Source organism: Eimeria necatrix, genomic scaffold (assembly GCF_000499385.1).
Source record: "Eimeria necatrix Houghton genomic scaffold, Enh_scaff76, whole genome shotgun sequence".
Lineage (NCBI taxonomy): Eukaryota > Apicomplexa > Conoidasida > Eucoccidiorida > Eimeriidae > Eimeria > Eimeria necatrix.
Genome location: NW_013654583.1, coordinates 41,659 through 52,208, shown reverse-complemented (window position 1 = coordinate 52,208; position 10,550 = coordinate 41,659). Strand labels below are relative to the sequence as shown.

General features: G+C 49.3%; 1 protein-coding gene across 1 annotated transcript; it reads left to right on the top strand.

Moving 5' to 3' along the window:
- Positions 1 to 8,281: 8,281 nt before the first annotated feature.
- ENH_00075130 (endonuclease/exonuclease/phosphatase domain-containing protein, putative) lies at positions 8,282 to 10,550 on the top strand (the record flags this gene model as incomplete). The annotated part of the gene is made up of 3 exons (XM_013582850.1): positions 8,282 to 8,369; positions 8,542 to 10,107; positions 10,321 to 10,550. 3 exons carry the CDS (start codon positions 8,282 to 8,284, stop codon positions 10,548 to 10,550), a joined length of 1,884 nt encoding a protein of 627 aa, XP_013438304.1.

The window sequence follows — 10,550 nt, the reverse complement described above, 5'->3', positions numbered from 1 at the left end:
AACTTTTTACGTTGTTTACTGTGTTGGTCCCTGCATGCCTGGCGTTTAATTCCTCAAGGGTTGCAGTTAACTCCATTTCTTTCGACCCCATTGACTCCGCGGACCAACCGTGGAGCCACTGAAACCTCTGGGCACATGCTTTGGGGACTGGTTCAGGCGTGGAAGACGAGTCCCAGCGCTGTGAGGTGCCGTTCACAGGCCCAGAAAAGCAGCGCTTAAGTCCATGTGTGCCAGATGCATGCGCGACAAAGTCCGTCGGGAGTGTGGCAGTAGCAGTGCGTTTAAAAGCGGTCTTGGAGTGCCACAAGCTCCCTTGGCATTGATGCGGTTGGTGTTGTTCTTTCTCGTAGTTGACACCACGGCATTTATTCTGGAATCTTCCAAGCTGAGACGTCGAAAGGTCTCCTTGTTCATTTCCTCTTTGTTTACATGGGGGTACTGGGTACATCGACTGTTGTAATTGCTGTATTTGGATTTGCAGTTGCTGCTGCACTTGTTCCTGCAGCTGTTGTTGGATATGACTCTTAAGCTGCTGCAGAATATTGTTGCACAGCATTTGGTGCAGACCGTTTGTGGGCGGAACCGAGAGATGTGGACAATTTATAGACTCTGAAGCAACCTGATACTGTTGACCTGTTGTAGTCGGTTCAGTTGGCCCTGCTGGAAGGTAAGGGTGTGTGGCGGCGTGAAATTCCAAGGACGCAGCACGGGAGCATGGCTCTGTTTGAAGTGCTGCTGGCGTAGCTGGTCGTGTGCTTGTCACTTTCTCTGACGTTGGCGCCACCCCCTTTTTAGAATTGATGCAGAGCGACAAAGATGTCTCGTCAAGCGAAACAGAGTGTTTCTGCGCGTGGCAGCACTTCTTCGTAGTTCGACTATCCAAGGAAGTCTCCCGAAAATTTGACGCAGAAGATGGCTCTGATGAAGTTGGTGGGCTAAAGGATCGCAAGCCACTTCGCTGCGTATGGCAGGGTTGAGGACTGTATCGAGCCGAAGCACCTCTTAGCTTAGCAGAAGAGGCACGGCGCCCTGCCTTGCAGGTGCAAACGGTACTAACCGGACTTGCGGCGAAAAGATTTGATGGTGGATCGCTATGCTGCTCCGTGCCACTTGAGCGCAGCCATTCCTTTTGCTGTCTTAAGTCCGGAACACCACTAAAATATGCAGGAGAGAATGACGTGCCGGGCTTTGTGAGAGGCGTTCGGCAAGCATAGGAGTTGCTCTCTGGCCTTCTCTGCGGATGGCTCCAACTAAGAGCACCTTGAGATTTTGGACTTCTCCTGATGTAGTAAGTCTGCTCTCGGCAACAACAGACGTGGCGGCGTGAATTCCTTGACCCTTTTGTACTGGGTCCTCCGAAAGACTTCGGAGTTGCCAGTTTCGCCTCTTGAATTGCAACGTTTTCGCTGCAGTGGCTTGTGATACTTATGCTTTTTGGAAGTTGACAAATTGTACAGACGCGCTTAGATGCATCGCCTGCTGATAGTACGCGTAAACGTCCGCAAGGCATGGTGTTACACGCTAGGCTGCGTGGCAGTATGGGTTTTGGCGAATCCCGAGGTTTGGGCGCTGCTCCGGTGAGCAGATGTGCTCTCATCTGTGGAGACCTCTTCCGTGCTCTAGGACTTGAGCGGGAGGAAGGACATTCTTTTTGCAAACGAGGGCTCTGCGAACGAGGGCTCTCCTGTACCTTTTGTAGAGAACTGGGAAGCGGACAAACTGTAGACTTTAGGGAGGTACCTAACCTGCAAGTAGTTAAATTCACGCGGAATAACCACTTTATACAGAATCATTAAAATGATAAGTAGGTGGCCATTCTAGGAGGCCATAAAAGTAGCAATCGTTTTCGTTATGGCAGCTCACCCAGTAGCGCAAACATGCCGAGCGCATTTGCACGCAACCTCAGTGTGTAGAAATTCTATTGCCCAATCAGCTGCAGTAAGAGAACCTTTGCTGCGCCTGTCACGGTCGAAAGCGTCACCACGAACAGGAAACGTAAGCAGACCTTTTAGTTTTATCAACAGGATTCTTCGCGAGAGTCCTAAGCTACAGACTGTGAAAGAAACATTGTGGCAACTCGTACACTAGTCAGCACCATGCAGACAGTTTACCGATCCAGCCTATTGAAGACCCTTGAAACGGCCGAAAAAGAGGGCTGCTGAAGAATAGCCATTGCTCGAGCCAAATCCGCTGAGTTGCAATGAGGACGCCCAAAGCTGACACTTTGCAGCGATGGGTAGAAGTAACTTTGGGTCATAAATGGCGTCAGGCGTGAATTCGAGCAAACGCTATGGCATGCTTGACGCCTCCAAAGCCCTAGTCCCTTTAAGCGCCTCTTCATACAGACCAAGCTCACCTTCCTTTACAAAACCTGTCTTCGACTTATCGATGCAACTAAATAGGGTACACGGCACGCACTGCCCTCTGCACCAATCACAAGCTGCAGCAGCAGCAGCGGCTATATCTGCCGCCGCTTCAACCTCCAGGAGGCCCATGTAGGCTATCAGTTCTTCTGGCTGCTCCTGGGATTCAGGGCACATTCCAGAATCGGCAGTCGAAGTGTCGCATAATATGCTTGGCCGTGTCCAGCGAAGGAAACTGTGAAACAAAAACACAGCGGTGCAGAACAAAGAAGCAAGTATCGCAGCTCTACACGAAATTCACGTCCTTATTAAACTGACAACGAGACAAATGCACTTCAACAAAACAGCTCCAGTAATTTGGAGGCTTCACTGGCAGCGAAGTTGCGTTTTCTGACTCAGCCAAAGAAACTCCATCATCTTTGGAAGAAATCCTTGCCGCCAGCAGGCGGCCGTCAAGCCCGTCAGCCCGAACGCCGTAGAGCCGTAGCAGCTTCACCCAAGCACTCGCTGAGATCAACCCAAATCTGTTTAGCTGCGAGTGTTGCTCTGCCTCCCAGTTGCACAATTTCGTCTAAGATGGAGGCAGGTTACACAGACCGTACTCATAAGAATACGAGCTGTGTCACATGGCTTCAGATATCTCAGAAACTCATGGTACGCAAAAACTAGGCGTGAGAAGTTATATCGATCATTCGTAAAGGTTCATCAGCGCGTTCTCGAAATAAAGAGGCTAGGGACTGGGACCCGTTAAGCGAGTGTTCAAGTGTTCAAACGTGAAACTTTGCAATTACCATACAAGCGAACATTCCCGTTTTCTCTAATCGCCGCGTACAGATGAGCTGGAGCGTACGGTTGGCAGCCTCGCAGCGCTCTTCGGACGCGGTCCAACTAACCTCGCAAACAGCAAAGACTGCAAGTGTTTGGGGGGTGTTCCGTTGAAATTTTCCAGCTGTGGTGCCTGGGCTACGACGTAGCCTCTTTTGCTGTCCTCTTCTTGGTAATGATACTGAACTAAACCCACTCGCTTTTCAGCGCAAGCTAAGCGCCAAAGTATAGAAGCAGCTGCCCGGCTTGGATCTGATTCTCCCGTCATCTTACACTACTACTGATGGCAAATTCAATAGCGGATTAAAAGTATGATCTGAACAACGGGAACAAGATAAGCAGTGTGCATCTGCATCCAATACCACTCTGGAGTGCCACGTGATGCTCTCAGCAGCTTAAAACGACGGTTGCGTTGCCATTTAGTCCATTCTGCAGCCAAATATCTCCAAATGGCTGTGGGCGATTTGTGCAATTTCCCCCCGCCAAATTGTCTGGTGTACGGCGTCCTAGTTCTTGGTTTGGCTTGTGAACAACGTGGGACATCAGGTTCTATGTCCCAAGTTGCTCAGCCTAGCCGAACTATGTACTCACAACTAAAGCCTATCAGTTACGTGGGGGAGAACGACTACAGCTCATCGAATCTACCTGCTTACTTGTGTCAGCCTGCCCCCCGATACCTGGGGGCTGCATGACTGGAGCACTCTTCTTGAAGGTACATCCAGTAGCAGCTCTGCGGCAACAACCAAAAATCACTTTGCACGGGCTCAAAAGAACACACGAGTCTAATTCTAGACTGATAGAACCAAAGTTACGAACTATTCACTGCTTGCTGGGGCGTGATTTTCGGAACGGCGCATACGGCGTGCCCGCAGTGTGCCAGAGGCGGCTTCCACATAAGGCACGGCGCATCTTTTCCAACACAGATGATAACAAAATGGGTTTTTGGTACCTGATATAGTTCCAAAGATGTAAGACTTGCTTTATTGAGGCAGATCGATGATGCCCTGCTTCGAGCGCTCCACTCAGCTGGTGCATGCATGCAGTTGCTCGCTTGGAACCTCTGCACAGGTGTTAAAAATATGGTAGCAAACGCCAGCACAGTCACACTTAATTGCATATTTCATAAGCAACGCCTACTGTTTTCATCTTCGTGAAATGGAGACAGTGGAAAGTGTAAGCCCTGAGGCTCTATATCATGCGTGGATTGGCTGGAGGTAGTGCATGTCTGTTCCGTTCGCACAGCAACGATCTAGCCTACAGAGCCCTATTGTTGGATTTATAATGATTGCAAAAGGTATTGGGGTTCATACAGCATATGGGTGATCTACTGGCTAGCTGCGAAACCCAGCTCCCACTTGAAAGGCCTGAAGGTGCTCGTTAGGCTTAGGGTTGAAATGTGGGGGTGAAATGTCTTCAGTTAGACGCCAAAGTATTCGAGCTTATCTGGATATAAAAGGAGCAGAGGAGAAAGAAATACTAAAGTACATCTGCACATGCGTCCCGGTTCACATAACAATCTAGGCAAGCAGCGATGCATATTTTAGTCCAGGAGTCTTATCCAGGAAAATGACGGGGCGATCCATATTAGAGGGCACGGCGTTACACAGGATTACACTTCGATGTGTAGTGTAGGGTAAAACACAAATGGCGAATGCAACGAGTTTTACAATTGACGCTAAGTGTGCAGCTCACCAGGCAGGTTCATTGTTACGTCGTCTTGCTTTCATGTGTAAGGGACACGCAACAAATATATGATTTTGTTCCTACAAAAATATAGTGTAAAAAACTTCGAAAAACTGTTATTTGGTGTAGGAATCTCAGTGGAAGGGTACGGTTTTGCTGGTTTCGGTATTTAGCCGGATTGTAAGGCGCCATTTTGTAAATATGTGGGAAATTTAATGACCGACTTTATAAGACGAAGGGACCTCACCCAGGAGATAAAACGACTTTCAAAAATTCCAGTTGGTTGTGTTGTAGGTGTTGGGGACAGATGCTGTAACAGGTGCGAGCCCCAGCCTTCGGGAATTGAGCTGCTGGGGAAAAAGGAACAGCGGCGCACCAACGAATTAAGAGCCCACATTTTAAGCCTATGAATGCCATTCAGCCTGTGTGCACTCTGGTATCACCCCTCACAAGCCTCGTAGGCCTGCAGCTTTTAATTTCTTGAAGGCTCTTCACAGTGATTGCCGTACAAACACCGAAACCTTAAAATAGAGTACCTCAAAAAAGTAAATGCCAGGAAGAGAGAGGCAAGGGGTAGCACCTCAGAAAAGTGAAACGTATGGGGTAAGAGGCAAACAAAGCCAGCCGGTGCCTGGCTTGAATCGCGCCTTTATGCGTGAGTAGTGTTCCATTCGAGTTGGCTTGATGGGCAAAATCACGACTACCCCACGCAAAGAATATTATGCCTCTTGTTGAGAAGCATAGTGACAATGATGCAAAGAAAAGAATCGTCAGCAATAGTCTAGCGAGCAAGAAACAATGCAGGAGCACAAAACGCCACTTCAGGGCCATTCAATTAGCAAAAGGTGCAACATTCAAGTTTTACTTCCAAAAACTTTTCCCCTTGCTGACACCATTTGCAAAGCGAGCGCTGCAAGGACTTTTTACTTGATAGAGAAGAAGAGCTTCCTGCCCAAGTCGCAAAAGCGTTGTACCTCTCCTCTAACCCGCAGTCCCTCGTAGGAATGTGCAAAAGTACTTTGCAGACGGCTTCCAGGTTTGCCACCGAATGCGGCTGTAGAATATCGAAGATGATCTCCACAAATGCATGGCACTGCGGCAAAGCGAGCTTGAGAAGTGCCCATTATTCCCTTTACATAAGCGTGAGGACCTTCAATAGTGTCCGTGAGGACAGGCTACAGCTGAACCAGTGGGGGGCACATGCCACCGAATTTGAGGGATACATACGTTCCAGTATGCCATGAATATAATAAACAGTTTTTACCACAGCTACAAGCTTCATTCCAATAGTAATTAGCCGGGCGCATGCAGCAAAGGAAAAGCAATAAGCCTGGAGACGTTGCTGCGAGGCAGCTGGAGGCCGAAGCGGTGCGGGTGCGCAGCTTCAAATTACGCAGTGAAGTAGAAGCAGTAGCGCCCATAGGAACTGAGGGCTTAAACAATCATTGCGAAGCCATTCCAGCCTATTAGGCGTGTTAGTCAGCCGGGGCAGTTTGATTTAGAGCCACTAAAATGGACCCTAATGAAGAGGAGAAACTAGAAAGCGCCTCTAGGGACTGCTAGGTAGCCCTTCTTTTATAGAAGAGATTTTGACAATGTGAACGATTTCAAGGCCACAAAAAATCTTGCAATGGCATAATGCTGTTCCGTTCTGTGATCTTGCATTAGCCTGGAAATATTCATGAAGATTTCGTTCGTATGGCAATATTCCGAACAGCCAGAAAGCTATGCACTGCTGGACGCTACTAGCTTTCCTTGTTTCAGTGAATGCCTCCAGAGCTTTTTCAGCCCCTTTACGCCACCAAAAGCATCTATAGTATCAGGGACTGCCTGTAATGCTTTTCAGTGTTTGCTCGGCTGCAGTGTATGATATGTTGTAGCCGCTGGGATTTTCCCCTTCAGTCTGTTTCACTGGGGGCTATCACCCTTCGCATATTTCGTTCTTGTTGGACATAATTATCAACAAATATTGCGAAACAATTGTTCTTTGAAGGGCTGCTCCATCTTTCGAAGTCGTGGTGCTGTAACGCGTAGTGCTTGCGTAGACTTGTCCTTCAAAGTTAAGCCCAGCTTCTGTCACTCACAGCACACTGTGAAGAGCACCAGAAGCGTGAAGCCCCATTAGATGAATATTGCTTAACGGTGCAGAACTGGTGCTAGAGTGCTGGAAAACTGCGCATGGCGCCTTGTCGATATTGTTGCTCGCCTTTAAATGCGCATTATGAGACAACGTGCTTCACTTGGTTGGTGTCTTGACATAAAATAGTAAATATTTCAGTGCGGATCGTCTACTTTTGCTAGCTTTTCTTAAGTGCTGTGGAGCGGGTCCCACTTGCCGTGGTTACGGCCATGGCTTGCACGAGGCAGGCAGGTGAGATCTACTGTGTTACGATCTTCTCGAAGGGATTTTATGGAGCAAATATGTGCTAATTTGCTACATAGGTAGGACGTTTGGGTGAATTTACTGGGGAGCTATTCGCCGAAGCAGCATGTACCATTGGCTCCCCCACAGGAAAGAGGCCGCTCGATCTGCTTTGGACCGCTTTCTCGACACTATCGACGCCTAAGGGACCCAAAGAACAGCAACTACCGTTATTTCATGGATAATATGAGCTTTTTTAATGGAATAATTTGTTTTTCCCTGTAGAAGTCGCATTTGCTTGAGGTCGGTGCTGGCCATTAGCTGTCAGATGTTACAGGGTACAGGCTCGACTCCCTGAGCGCTCGTGAGGCATCCCCTTGTCGCATTGTTTTTTTGTCTCATACGGTTGTAAATACGGAATTACACTCATATTGTGGCACTGGGTCGAGCTGCTTTTAACTTTTTGCCAGTGGTTCACTCCTACCATTGCCACTTAGGCAAGCCTTGCCGCTCGACATGCGCTACTTGGTCAGCTTTCTCATATCTCTTGATTAGGCAAACAGTATTCGTTGATTGGTTTTACGAAGATTTCATTCTGGAACCCGCGTTTTGGCTGATACCTCAGGAATTTGGACCCAAGTTTGCCTCGCAGCGTAATTCCCCGTGACCTTCATTTTTTCAAGGCGGATGCATGGTGCATGAAGATCTAAACGAAGCGAGTTACACTCTATAGTGATTTCCGCGTGCTTTTTAATTGCGTTTGTTCTAGCTGTTCCCTTTCTTGTGGTTCTACTGCCATTCGGTACTTGAGGCATAGGGACTCGGGACAGTTGATACGTTCACTGAACCACAAGAAGCACAACCAGCACAGACAGGGCCCGGCTGCTCATTTCCAACATTTCTGCTGCTTATTGTGGATTTCCCAATTGGTGCAGCGTACTGTGGGTATGGCTGCGTTGCTAGCCTCCCATTCCTCAGTGCGCTTCTCAGACGTCCTTGAGAAATTCTGAGCCTCGTAACCTATGCGTTTAAGGAGCCCAAGAGGAAGATGATGCACCCTGAAGAACCTGTAGCACCTCAAACTCTGGAGCAGAAGTCAACTTCGGCGTCGAATGCTGAAACTACAGCGAAATCAGGCAAGCTGTAGAACCGCAGGAGGCGTGCTGAGGAAACTCCTGTTAGCTTTGTGTGAATGGAGTCAGCCGTGATGTTTTTTCTGTTCTTGCCCAGGGTCAGTTGGGAATTTAATTCATTGGCATGTAGGCTTGGTTTGCAGGAATACCAGAGTTCTTTGGGTTTCTGTTGCAGATGTTGACAGCAACGGCATCAAGTCCCCTCACCAGACTGAACAGTCTGAAGTGCCTACTGTTGGGTCCCAGTCGTCCCAGCCACAGAGCAATGAGGAAGGAAACAGAAGCCCCAAGACGGAGGAATCCACAGGCAGTGTTTCACCCCAAGGCAAGAGTGGCCTTGCTGCGTCGCGTGTGTCTAGCCGAAGTTTGAAAAGGCCTATAAAGGGCCACGCAGTCCGGCCCGCCAGAGTGCACCCATCAAGGGCAAAGCTTAGCCGCGGCCCAGCCTCCAGAACGCAGAGTCGTGGAAACGGGAGTTTAGCTGGCGGGGCAAGGTTTCCGCATGACCACCGCAGGCGCAATCATAAAGAGCAGAGGGACAATGATTATGAACACCAAAGAGAGAACCGCAAGAAAGAACCCCCCACAGAAAGCCAGCCGCAAGAGGCCCCAGAGGCTTTACCTTCGTCTCCCTCTTTAGAGGCCCGCAGGTCCACATATTTCAGTATTTGTCTTAATGCTTCTCCTGACGAGCTCACTGTCGTGTCGTATACTTTAAGGATGGAGAGCGGCAGCGGCCTTTTTGATGATAACTGGCGAAGGCGAGAGGCTGCACTTACCCGCTATTTGCTTTCCCTGGAAGATATACACCACCCGGATGTACTTTTGATTCAGGGAGTGTTTTCCAGCTCGACCCAGCGGCTGCTGAGAAGGCTTGCCCGGGAAGAGCCGTTGTTCCCTTTCCAGACGCGGGTGGTAGGTGGTTACCCAGGATGTTGCAAGAATGAGGGTGAGGAGGGCCGTTGTTCGTGGTGTAGCCGCTGCTGGTGGTGCCAGGCCTTTCCCTCACGCAAACAAGCAAAGAAAAAGGGCGCGGCCGCTGCTTTTGTGATGAACAATAGCTGGGATTCTGTATGCGGAAGCTTTTCGCGTTTTAAGGGGAATGGTGGCATTGTCATTTTGTCAAAATGGCCAATACTGCGTCGCCACGCCTACATCTTTTCAGCCTCAGCTTATCCACAGTCACTGTCCAATGCTGGGGCGGCTTTGGTCCAAGTGGAGAAGTGCGGCAAAGTGTACAACGTGCTGGCTATGCAGCTGCAGCCTGGGGCAAATCACAATCCCCTCCGCGTGGCCCAAGTTAAGGAGGTGATGGAATGGGCAAGAACAGGGATGGAAGACATCGAGAAGGTGGAGTTCGCCTCAAGTGATGTTGACAGGGCGCTTTCCTCTCCGGGAGAAAGCAGTACAAGGACCGAAAGCTCTGTCGCCTCGGACGACTCCGCGACAAAGCCCAATCAGACGTCTCAAGCTGGGCTTCCAGAACTTGAGACAAAGTCTCCTGGGGCTGCTGAAGAACGCAAGCATTGCTACCATAGGCGTGCAGATCTACCGAAGGGCATTCTGAAAGCTACAGATCCCCTCATCATTGGAGGAAACCTGAACTTCCGCTTCACAGAAGACCGGAAGTCACTGGCTGAAGCATTAGGAATTGATGGTTTGAATGCGAACTTAGCGCTTGAAGATGCATTCATCGCGCAGCCGAATTTCGATACGGTCAACAACGACACGTGCTACCAGAGTAAGACGCCAGCGAATACGAATATACAAAGGCGTATCACGCACACTTATGTCTCTTTTAGTATGTATGTGCATGTGACAGCATATTGTGCCATGGTAGGCTTTGTGGACATGCTCATTAGCTTCTTGGCTCGTAAGACGTGAGAGTCATGATGCTGCAGCCTTCATAAGCAGCGCACCTGCTGGCCTTCGAAGCTATGTCTGCTTGCTACAGGCGAGGGATGCCCGAAGCAGCCCAAACAGGAGTTGCTGGATTATCTCTTGATATACTCTGAGCATGCAGGCCGAGTAGCTCGTGGGCAAAGGACTCTTGTGGACCCTTCTCCAGAAAAGATACTTTACCGACCTCTTGTGTTCGGCTGTCTGCCAGGCAGCGCTTTGGAAGTTAGCCATGTCAGTGATTTCTTTCCCGTTTGTGCCACCTTCGCACACAATTCTGAGTAG